The 12,073-nt window shown below is 53.0% G+C and overlaps 1 protein-coding gene across 11 annotated transcripts in view; it reads right to left on the reverse strand.

Annotated features, from left to right (window-relative positions):
- The window catches only part of IGSF9B (immunoglobulin superfamily member 9B), a 60,513-nt gene that overhangs the window by 25,202 nt on the left and 23,238 nt on the right, over window positions 1–12,073 (reverse strand). For 9 of the 11 annotated variants that reach the window (XR_011540988.1, XR_011540990.1, XR_011540989.1 and 6 more), the window contains 10 exons: window positions 10,525–10,667; window positions 10,045–10,185; window positions 9,845–9,961; window positions 9,409–9,559; window positions 8,175–8,298; window positions 5,645–5,820; window positions 4,083–4,309; window positions 3,206–3,290; window positions 933–1,094; window positions 537–582 (listed from right to left, as the gene is read on the reverse strand). Coding sequence is in view for 8 of the 11 variants with exons in the window: in XM_070623500.1 (XP_070479601.1) it covers window positions 537–582; window positions 933–1,094; window positions 3,206–3,290; window positions 4,083–4,309; window positions 5,645–5,820; window positions 8,175–8,298; window positions 9,409–9,559; window positions 9,845–9,961; window positions 10,045–10,185; window positions 10,525–10,667 (1,372 nt within the window). In the remaining 3 variants the exon portion in view is untranslated. The remainder of the gene's footprint in view (window positions 1–536; window positions 583–932; window positions 1,095–3,205; window positions 3,291–4,082; window positions 4,310–5,644; window positions 5,821–8,174; window positions 8,299–9,408; window positions 9,560–9,844; window positions 9,962–10,044; window positions 10,186–10,524; window positions 10,668–12,073) is intronic. The other 2 variants (XM_070623502.1, XM_070623498.1) reach the window with 1 other exon arrangement.

Genomic DNA, 12,073 nt, shown 5'->3' on the forward strand with positions numbered 1-12,073 from the left:
ACAAACAACAAGCACAGACACCTAGGAATGTGACGCTAAGGAAAAGGAGCGCAGACAGGCTGTGTATTTCAGCACGAAATACTCTGGCCAACTCTCAACTGTCTGGATGCATGCTGTCCCTCTTCTGAATGAACACCCACACTTCTACCTGGATTCTGCCCTGACCCTGTTGTTTGCCACACTTTGTCTAGTCACACCTCCAACTCCATTCCCAGGGCGCTCAAGAAATGCAAGCTCATTTTAACATCAACTTAAGCAAAACATATTAAGAAGGCAAACCTACTAGGATGAAAAAAAAATATCACAGACACACATTCCAAAGCTAAAGAGAAACAGATTACCTGCTAATTTGGATTGTCTATACTATCGCTCCCTCTATTAGTGTGGACAACTTAAAATTACCTTGCAGATCAATTAATAGTAAACAGCTTAGAAACACTGTCCTAGGGCTGAGCAAGGCAAACCCTCTACCAGTCTCCTCTCCACCTTCCACCCACACACCATTGCATGGTTCTCCCAGGGCCAGGGACACTTACGGAGACTCTAGGCTCTTCCTGCAGTGCGTGATAGAGAGTGGAGGATCTGGAAGGAAAAAGAAGTGGAGAGAGAGTCTCCTGAGGCCCGAGACAACAAAACTCATCCAGGGGTCAGCAGGGCCAGAAGCAAAGCCACAGCGGGAAGCAGCCCCTTTCAGCGTCTGGCATCTTTGGTCCAGTTCAGAGGTCTGTGCCTTCACCCTAGCTCTGCTTCCATCCTTCTCCCCACCATCCCTGCTTCCTTACTCCCTCTTTCAAATCAAGTCCCACTAGCAGTTCTACCCACAAGACCCCACTTTCCCTATTGCCAAGGGGGATATGCTAAAATGGGCTATCTCTCCTGAAGCAAAGCATGGCAACGGGGCCCGCAGAACCAGACGGGGGGCAGACACCCACCTTTTTTGCGCTTGAGCTTACGCTTGCGCTGCTTGTTGACAAAGCAGGCGGCCAGGGTGCTGAACAGGATGGCAGCTGCCAAGAAGCAGATGGTAGCTACGATTCCAGCCAACACAGGCCGAGCCAGCCCCTCATCAGTCAGGTCCGGCTGCGGGAAGATGTCTGCAGGAAGGGGCAGGGAACATGCATGGGTCCCTCCCTCCCCCAAGGCCTCCACCGACTCTGACCCCCAGCCCCTAAGTATTCCCCCACTTCTGTAGCACAGACAACGTCAAGGCTCAGGCTCCATGCTCAACGCTAACACTGCAGTGGTTTGTACAGTGGGGGAAGAGGGGCCATTGACAGTAGTCAAGAAATCGCTACACAGCTTGTAAAGAAGAAAGAGCATCTATATCTTACCCCATAGAGATAACTTCAATAATAATCTATACTTGTCTGGTGCTCTTTGCAAAGTGCTTTCATGCATATCAGCAGATATTCTCACATTAACCCCATGAGGTGGACAGAGCGTGTGTTACTGTTCTCGTTCTCTAAATGAAAAAATCTGTGATTGGCTGAGTTTGAGCAGCTTGCCTATAGACACTGCACTATCAGTGTCGAAACTACAGCAGTTATTCTGACCTCCAGCTAGTATTCTCTGCCATTTGCCATGCCCTCTCTACAAAACGAGCACCTAGACATGGAGGCACCTTGAGGGTAAAATACCACCGCAGGGAGACGAGTTGTTACTACAGAACTCAGATCCATCCATCTCTAACGTGCTACAGTACAGAAGGTGAGCGACTTCTACAGGGAAGATCAGCATGTCCCGGTGATCTCAGTGCAGACTCCTGGAGCTGGCAGGGATGGTAAACACAGGTCCATTTCCCCGTTTTACAAGTAAAGAATTGATCTCACTTTGTGCCCGAATGTGACAGACCAGGACTAGACCAGGCTGCTGTGTCATACTTCATAGGACAGTCATATTAGTGGCTACCACTCTAGGTTCATTAAAGGGAAAAGCTATATATTCTGATATATTTGGCCAGAATCCATTGCTACGTTGATAATAACAATGGATAAAAATAACCCAAATGATGCTGATTGCTTGAGTGGAAAATGAACATTACAGCCTTTGGAAACGGGGGCTTAATTAGGGGGAATGCTGAGGTCGCTGCACCCTCATTCACCCAGGAGGACTCTCCCAACTATGCATGTTTCCTTTCAGGAGTCAGACATAAGCCGCTAAACACAGAACAGTTCACTGAGATGAGCCCGCCAAATCCTCAAGTCTTCTATTCTGGCCTTGGCTACATACTATATTCCCTGTTCCTCCATCTTTCTGAGTCTCTTCCCTGGAGGAAGCCAAGACAGAAGTACACTGGATTCTGCTGCCTACAGGAGGTACTTCTGTAAAAAGAAAAAAAAGCTCCATGGTGCCTAATAGCCTAGTATACAGGACAGAAGTCATGCTCCACTCCCGCCAACCTTCTCATGCCCCTTCAGTCCCCCCCCAGATCTGCCACGCCAGCACTTCCGTAACCCTACGAGTTACATGCTGCATGAGCTTCTTGGCCAAGCTCCTTGCCCACAGGTCCTCGGGGTCTTTGTGTGAGCAGTGCCCAAGGGAACAGTGCCACTGCTGGATCACTAAGCAGGAGTATCTTCCCATACCAAGGGAGCCAGCTCACGGCGGGGGAGGGACCCTGCTATGTTTCAGAACTGTAGCTGGAGGAAGATGTGTGGAAATGGGACCAGGGCCAAAAGAAAGAAAGATAAATAGAGAAAATGCTAGGAGCTGGCTTTATTTAGCCTGGAAAAATCTAGGGAGAGGAAGGAGTAATGCAAAACAACACCAAACAGCAATTTTCCAAATAAAACCACCATAATTATAAAGCAGTCTTATAAGAGGCAGTCAATAAGTCCTTGTTGACCTGTTGTCTCTTTGCTCCAATTCACCGCTGGAGGAAACAGAAAATTCATGGCAAAAGAACTTAAATCAAGCTCTTTTTGACTGCTATACTGAGAAAACTTGCTGAAGTTCTCTCTGTGGCTATCTTACAGAAACTTTTATAAACACAGCCCTTTAGTTGGAGAAATCTTATCTATCGTGGAAGCAGAAGCATGCACGTTGGGGGTTAAGAACTGCTACGACTCACGCAGAGTCAAGCAGAGCCCTCCTTGGATTCAATCTAGCCTCTCTTCCTGTAGTAGCTACTTCACAAAGGGCCTCCCACATGGCTCTGGGGCTTCTGTCGCTGTAGTCGTTAAGAGAACTCCCACCCCCAAAGTACCTGTGCTGGAGACGCCGGCGATATTGCTGGGCTCGCTAATCAGATCCTGCATGACGGCCAGAACTCGGAACTCATACCAGGTGTCCTACAGCCCCAGAGACAATACCCTGTCAGCCGAGGGACTGGGACAGCCCTGACCCCACCACCACCAACCCTGCAATGATCTCTCAAGGAACAGGCACCTGAAGCAGTGGTGTACTGGAAGTGTTTACGAACCGGCTTTCTGGGATTAAAATAGTCCTGATTTGTAGCATTTGCCAACTGCCATGGTGCAAATACTCCCACCATGGCTGATTTCAGGCTACACACAGGAGGTCTCTGAAAGCAGAGATGGGCAGAGATGCACACATGGGCTCTCAGGAGCCCCCATAAGCCAATTCCAGCACTAAAAGAGCGTCCAGGGAAGGAAAGACAGATGAGACTGTCTGTATTCATGAAATAAGCGGCTTCCTCTCTCCAGCTAGGGAGCCAGTAAAGGGAGGTCAGCAGGAAAAAAACAACGTATTCCCCTCCAGGGCCTCTAATCGTCAAAGGGCAAACCTAGAGGACAAGCTTGCTGGGAAATCCTTTGCCCATCCCAGGTTAGACTCCCAGACAGGGGCTGAGGCCAGATCTGGTTAGGCATGCTGTGCCCCTGCCCTGCCCTGCCCTGCCCTGCCCTGCCCTAGCTTATGTCAGCACTTAGAAAAACTCCTCAAGGCAACACAACTGCCCTCTGCCACTGAGCTGAGAGAATACAGGACCAGCGGTGAGGGACAGCACAGGGCTGGCCGTCATACCCCTGAGTAGGGTCACTCAAAGCTTCCAGAGACTCTAGAAAGAGACCTGTCACTTCCAGAACTTAGGAAGAAGAGTTAAGGAAGAGCTAGACCCTCACCTGTGACAGATCCTTGGCAAAGAAGTCTCCATCAGTGCCTGGGATGGCATCATCTAACGTCTCCCAGCGCTCTCCAACACGGAACTCCATGATGTAGCGATCAATGGGAAAGCTATGGTTGGCAGGAGGCAGCCAGGACAGGAGCACACCCTGCTGGGTCCGGTTGGCTGTGAGGCACCTTGGTGGGGTGACCAGCACCAGGGGTTCTGGAGTTGTGACAGGGAATGCTGCAGCAGAGGAGATGAGAAGGGAAGATGGCACAGGGAGCGCTGAGGGCCTGCCTCCTCGCCCACCCTGGTGCTGCCTTCCAGCTCAGTACGTGTCCCTGGGGGTGCCGTGACCCCAAAGGGACAGTCACATTCCCACGCTCCGGCCCAAGCACCATTTCAGGGACAAGAGTGTCACATAAAAAGCCCTCCTGATCTGGGTGGGGGGAGGCGGGTGGGCAGGGCAGGCAGAGCAACTGGGCCCGGAACTTCATGATTCTATTTTCAGAGTACTTCTAAAAAACACACACAAGGGAATTCAGTATTTCAAAAGGAAAAAGAAACTGGGAACTAGGGCTGGCCCCGTGGCCGAGTGGTTAAGTTCGCGCGCTCCACTGCAGGCGGCCCAGTGTTTCGTTGGTTCGAATCCTGGGTGCGGACACTGCTCATCAAACCACGCTGAGGCAGCGTCCCACATGCCACAACTAGAAGGACCCACAACTAAGAATATACAATTATGTACCAGGGGGCTTTGGGGAGAAAAAGGAAAAAAATAAAACCTTTAAAAAAAAAAAATTGGGAACTACAAGGAAGAAAAAAGAATTAAATGTAATTAGATTATCAATAAGATAGTATCCTTAAAAAGATACTACAAAACATGTCTTTTGTCCTCTTCCAAGGAAGCAGAAAGATCTCCCCACAGCACTCTGACCTCTTCCAATCCCCTTCTTGGCTCAGGTGGAAAAACAAGGCTCAGTGAAGGAGCCCCGGAGCGGGCTAAACGCCCTGTCACCACTGTCCCCTTTGGTGGCTGGAGTGGTGCCACCTGTTCACAGCTGCCCTCTCTGGCTGAGAGAGGACAGCAAACATAAGTGCAGCCAGGCAGGATGCGATCAAGGAAGGAAAAGCCGGCCTGGCTAGAAGATTCGACAGGGAGAATCAGCCAGACACCTGCCACCAAATGAGGCCAGGGGCCCAAGGAAAGAACTGGGAGGGGCCTCTGTGCAAGGACGAAGGGCTCCCAGTGTCCCCTGTGCAGCCACAGGGAGATGCAAACATGTGGCCTAACAAGGAAAGGTAAAGTTGGAAGCCTCTTCTTTCTATCTAAGGATGCAACAGGAACCTGGTCAAAAGTGCTCCAATGTGGGACGAGGCACTCTGGTCCAGACAAACCCCACAGGATGGTATGCAGATCCTTGCTGGGAGATCAAATGACAAGACGTATAAAGCACTTAGCAAGGTGCCTGGCACATAGTAAGCAATGAATGCGACAGCTAGGACCATCAATCACCGTCTCTATCTATCTCAGTCAGCTCCTCCAGGAAACATCCTCCAGACCCCAGCCCAGGCCCTCACCTAAAGTGTTCACAGTGACCACCTCACTGAAGGCGCTCGTTCCCAGCTTGTTCTGGGCCAGGACGCTGAACTGGTATGCTGTCTCAGGCTCCAGGGCATCCACTAGCAACCAGCTGGGTCCCGGTGGCACTGGCAGAGACAGCCAGTCATGGGGCCCGAACTGTGCCCGCTTCATCCTGGCCAAAAGAAAGAGAGAGGATGGGGACAGGGGGGTGGGTTGGGTTACATTGGAGACATGAGAAGGCACACAAGGTCTTCAAGGGGGCTGTTGGGGGCAGACCTGGCCTTCCCAGGTTCAAGGACAGGAAGAGGTAATGACCAAGGCGGGATGACCTACTCAACTGTGGCTGTGCAGATCCTCAGGACGCCAGGTCACCAGCCACTACTGATACCTCTTCTACTAGAAAGGACCCTTAGATACAAGTAATGCTCAAGACACTGGTCAAATTACCAAGTGCATTCAGCAGAGCCTCATCCTGCTCACAACCATAAGAATGGCTCTGCCTTGGGAGAGCGAGGACACTGGGAACAAGGCAGGTACCATATGGGGATGTGAGGATAAGCAACTCAGCAACAGCTGGGTGAGGGAAGGAACCCAGGTGAGCTCGGCTACCCAGCCCCCAGGGACAGCCCAAAGTGGGACCTAGAGTCACCCAGAGGGCTCCCTCAGCCCACCCAGGTTTGGTTATCTGAGGAGGCCCAGGGTATATGGCAAAATGACCAGGAGTATCCCCACCGTGGGGACCAGGATCCCTGGGGCCCTAAGGGTTAGAAATCACAACCAAGGGGAAGGTCATACTACGCATGGAGAATAGTGGAACGAGGGGTGAGGGTCATCCCTTGCTCTACTCAGCCCACCTAACTCTCCATGGGCAGCAAAGCCTGCGTCTGCAGTGCAGTGCCCTGGCACCACCACAGGGAGGAGACATCATCCTGTGGGACTGAGACACTGGCAGCCCTCTTCCTGCAGCCCTGAGTAACAAGGTGGTGGATGCCCACCAGGTGCCCCTCTAGGCTTAAAGGCTCACTACGGTGTATGCCCAGGAGTTTGAGCTGAGACAGCAGAAAGCACAGCAAAAGGAAGCTAGCGCCAAATGTCTGAGTCAGTACATGGAGAGTTAGAGGCAGTTAGAAAGAAAAGAGGGAAGGAGACCTCCTCAACCTCTGCAACTGCCCTTCCCGGCCCCAGGCACCAAAGCAAGTGAGCAAAGTGTGATAAAGCAATGCAGATGAGCAGCAGTGGGGAGCAGAGCCACAGGCAGCAAGGGAGACCAAGGGCATAGACCAATCTATGCCCAGACCTTCCCTTCGGGCATCCCCAAAGATGGCTCAGCCATGCCAGAAGCCCTTCCCGGGCCCCGCAGGGGCCTGGCAGCACCATGATCTTGTAGCTGTCACCAAGTAGGGTTGTTAGGAGGCCCCTGCGCCTGCCCTGCCTCAGAATGAAGAAAGATAAGGGGTGGGAGGATGTTCTGGTTGCAAGAAGAAATTTCCCCAAGCTCACCATCGAGGTCCAGTTTGCCTATCCAGAACTCAGAATTCTAGGATAATCAGAATCTGGGAAATATCCAGCAAACCACCACAGCAGGAAACAGGGCAGGTTCTCCCTCAGCTCCCCGTGTGTTGAGAAGTGTATCAAGAACTCTCCTGAATCTCCAGGAGCTGCCCTCTGGAATGTGGCGCTTTCTGCTCCCCAGGCCCTGCTCGAGCCTGGCTGGGAATACGCTCCCAGATGAGAAAGGTCTAGAAAGGAGGAAGTGAGAGGGCTCGTCCTCCCAGCTCAAGGATGTCACCCATGATGCAGGTGGCCGTTTCTTGGCTCAGGATAGGAATGGGGGAGAGGGAAATCCTAGGGTGATGGGAAGGAGGTCAGCCGTGGCTTCTCTTTCCACCATTTCTGTACCTCCTGTCTTCAGCCTGCTTCATGCATTGCTGATATCTCTAGCTACCCAAGGTTTGGGCAAAGATTGCAAATCACTGCATCCGGATAAATTAATAAGAGATAAAAAAAACAATAGAGAGACACAATCCTAGAGAGAAAATGCAGATGCTGAAGACAAGGCCAGGAAGGTGAGCACCATGTCACACTGATTTCTGGAACCACTGGGGAAGGGACAGAATAAAAATTAGATTTTACACTTCCAGCTGGGCTGTTTCACAATGCCCTTGAGAATTAGGAGTCTCTTCCAGACTCCAGAGGACACAGGAACCTAGAAGAAGAATGAACCAAGGACACAAAAAGGGGTAGTGAGATAAGCTTGGAGAGAGTTGCAAAGGGTGATGGACAATTCAGGCAACGGCCCAAATTGGCATCCCAAACCTTCCAGGCTGGGAACACAGGGACGCCCAGAGTCCCTCACAGACACACCAACCCCCACAAGAACCTAGTCACTGTGTCAGCACCCCTCACCATCTGGAGGTCTGTCAGGCAAAGAACCATATCCTTCTCCTAACCTCCATCCAACCCAGGGGCTGAGTCGGGGGGTGGGGAGGGGAGAAGCAGAGAGCAAAGCATGCGGGGGTGACTCACAGAGGTCCGTACCAAACTGAGAATGTCTGCTCGAATCCTCCATCATAGCCTGGCTCCCAAGACACGTTGGCAGTTGTCATGGAGACCTGGACCCGGACACTGCCTGGGGCATGGGGGCTGGTGCCTGGAGACCAAGTGGAGACCTCTCAGACTGAACAGAATTGAGCCCATTGAGCTGGGCTCCCATAATCTTGCTGCACAGTAGCAAAATGCAGCATCCCAAGTGGTGTGATTAGGGATGAGGGATGCTCTGAGGAGCTGGTGCCCTGGCCCCACTAGGTAGTAGGGTTGAAGAAGGAAACCTGTCCCACCATGCAGTCTAGTCTATGCATCAGGAGATCACATGAGCATTAAGAACATGGGCCAAAGGGAACCAGAACCCTTGTCACCCCAGGCCAAAGTCCTGTGCTCATCTGGTGAGCACAGAAACACTCTCCCTTAGGGTCACAAGGCAAAGACAAAAAGCCCCTCTCCTGTAAAGTTCTCTGGTCTCATGAGACAGCCATATTCCACCCAAACACCAGTTTGAGAGACAGCACAACAGAGCAATTAACAACTTCAGTTTGGCTTTGAGTCCTGGGCCCACAAATTAGTGGTGCGATGCTGGGCAAGGTGTCCGACCCACGCCAGCCTCGGATTCAATGGAAGTACACCAGCTCCCACCTCGTAAGTTGTAAATGATGAGGCACCACTTGACAGAGAGCCTAAGACTGGCGGTAAATGCTCAAAAAGTGTTGGCTGTTGTTATGACTGTAGCTGTCAGTCCCCAGAGGGGCAGGCAAAATGGTACAGGCTGAGGTCCTGACGACACGCACACCTCAGGCAGAGGAAGTGGAAGCATAATACCCAGCGCCCCAGGTAATAGGAACACCATTACCTCAGAGCCCAGCCCGTAGATCTCAACGCGGTCGCCCTTCCCAGATCCCCCTCATTCCTATCCTTCCAGCTTCCCCACTAGGCCTTAGACTCAGAGCTCTGAGCAGATCCTACTGGCCACGCAGGGACCTCATTTCTGTGTCAGGGGAGGTGCTGGTACATTTTGCTTGTCCCTGTCGGAAAAAGATCTCCCCAGAACAGGCCCCATGTCACCTTCCCTTACACAGAGTCCACAGAGGGCTAGGACCGCACGCAGCAGGCCGCTCATTCAGGAGTAGACAGACTTGGGAAAGATGCCCACAGAGAGCAGACAGGCCCCAGCACCCAGACCTCAGCCCGCCTGCCCACGGCCCCATACCGATGACGGTCAGGTGGGTACTGGCAGTGATGCTGGTGACCACGTTGGTGGCGACGCACTCCCACTGCCCGTGGTCCTCCTTACTCAGGGCTCGGAACTGGAGGCTCCCGCTGGGCAGGGCGTTGTGCTTGCTTCTGCTGGGCTTCCCTACCTTGGCCAAACAAGAGGGCAAGGAGGAGGGAGGAGCGGGCAACAGGGAAGGAGCCACATCGGGCAGGGAAGAAGAGAAGCCACCAACACCTCAGGGGCCCGAGAGAAGGATGGAGAGGGCAGCACCCGAGCACTCGGCCTGTACCCCTCCACTGCCCCTCCTCCAGGGCGCCCATCACTCTAGAGTCACCCTTGCTCCTCGGCACCTCGCCCCAACAAAACAGAGCTGTGCCCGGGCCCCTGCCCCTCCACCACACTCCCCAGGAGCTCCAGAACCCCGAGGTACCTTTCTCCACGTGATGACTGGGAAAGGGTCCCCTGCAGCCGCACAGGGGATGAGCAGCTCCCGGCCAGCTTCCTGCCTATACTCCCAGCCTGGTAGCACCGTAAAATACGGGGGGTCCTAAGGAGAGCACAGCAAGGCCGTGAAGGTGGGCATTTCAGGTGTCCACCCACAGGGAGACTGCCCACAGCCCTGGGCCTCACCTTCAGGACAAGCCGCGCAGGAGCAGACTGGCCCATGGTCCCCAAGGTGTTGTAAGGCACACACGTGTAAGTGCCAAGAGCCTCCTCTGTGGCCTCCTCAATTCGAATGGAGCCATCCTCCATCAAGGTCCAGCCCAGGTTCTGCCGGAACACAGAGAGCAGAGCAGGGGGCAATGGTCAGGGGCACACACTCAGGCCCAGCCTCCTCCAGGCCAGACCTGAGCTGGGCCAGCTCCACGAGCCAACCTGGCAGCAGGCCTGGGCAGAGTACTGGCCAGCCCAGGGCAGTGTCATCTAAGTGCCCCGGGAGAACATCTAAAGCCCTGCCAACTGCAGATCCCCATGGGAAGCAGCTCTTTGGTTTCCCAGAGGTTTTTGGGGAGGCGTGAAGGGGTCCTGGCCAGGAACCAGACCCCCAGAGGCAGCATCTCAGTGTCGGAAGGGTGCATCTCACTTTGACCCCATGTGTCGCTCTAGCACCTTCTCAACCTGCAGGGGGCGGCCATCCTTATTCCACTTGACCACAGTGGCCGGTGGCTCTGCGTCCACAGGGCAGCGGATATAGCCATGAATTCCCACGGGCACGTAGATTATTGGGGGCATGTTGAGGACACGGGCTGGGTCTGCAAAGGGGTAGTGTAGGGTGGGAGAGAAGAAAGACAACAAGTGAGAAATCTGGACAGGGGATGGAGCCACCACACAAACCCCGGGGTCCCACCCAGACACTCCGACTCCAAGCCCCACCTTTCACCCCATCCGCTCATTCAGTAAGCACTGCATGTGTCCTCTGTACTCAACACAGTGCTCGGTGCCGGGCCCACCACGGTGAATAAGATGGACAAACCCAGGCCCGCAGGCTTACAGCCCAGAGGCCCCATGAGGCTGCCCCAGGGTAGGCTGCAGACTCCTTCTGTCTGTCCAGCCTACGGTATTCTCAAGAACTTCTGTTTTGAATGCTTGGGAGCATTCAAAGGCACACGCTAGCCTGCCCTAGTCTGCGGCATTCCTCAAATGCTTCCATGCATGGACTTTCCTGCTGGGCAAGGGCTCTCAACGTCCATTTCCCCAGTCCCTAGACACTGAACCTCAAAGCCAACATTTGACCACACTGCCCCAATCCTCCTTGTCCCAGTCTCTCTTGGACACCAAGTTCCCTCTCTCTCCACGCTCTAAGCCAAAGAGGACAGGTCTATGCACAAGGTGACTGGAGGCATGGCCACATGGTGGTTCTTCTCTCCTCTTCTTCTACTGCCTGTCCAGCCTCCCCAGGCCTCAGTTTCCCATCTGTGCAGCTGGAATGCAGAGTCAGCCTTGGCCACAGAAGAGATGAAAGGCTCTCGGGAGAACAGCAGGAGTAACACATCCTGTGATGTGGGTGAGTCATCCCCTCTCAATTTTCCCCCATTTCCCCTCAGGGCTACCGAGGAGAAAGATCCAGAACTTCCAGGGAGGCAGTGAGGATGAAGGAGCCAGTACCTTTTAAGCATTTGGAGCTCTTCAGAGAACAGCATTACATAATACCAGGCCGAGTTATATATTTAGACATTGCTTCCTACTTTTGTATGATACAGGTTTTTTTTTTCCTCCAAGATTTTCAAAGCGTTTATGAATGGGAAATACTCTGAACACTGCTTTTTAGCAGAAAGAAAGATCTTTGTCTCACCCACCTGAAAATCTTACCCCCTGGATTCTCTTTGAAGGCAGGAAGGAGGTAAAAAAGGACAAGTGGAAGTGGGTGATGGCACTGGGGAGAGACGAGGAACCACACACCTCTCTCAGCAGAATCGTGGCCCACAGCTTCAGGATGGGCGCCTTAATCCTGGCTAGATCCATCATCGTTCTGAAAACCACCCTCTGTTAGCTCTCTCCCTCCACCACGGACACCTTCTTGCCAAGGTGACCAGCCAGACTGGATGCTGCTCCAGGTGGACTCTTGCCTCCCTCAGCTTCTTCATTTCCAGCACAGCTCGGGCACATGGTAAATCACTCATCAACTGACTTTCCTCTTCCTACTGCAGTTGTCTAGGAC

The sequence above is a fragment of the Equus przewalskii genome, chromosome 6 (genome assembly GCF_037783145.1).
Source record: "Equus przewalskii isolate Varuska chromosome 6, EquPr2, whole genome shotgun sequence".
Taxonomy (NCBI): Eukaryota; Metazoa; Chordata; class Mammalia; order Perissodactyla; family Equidae; genus Equus; species Equus przewalskii.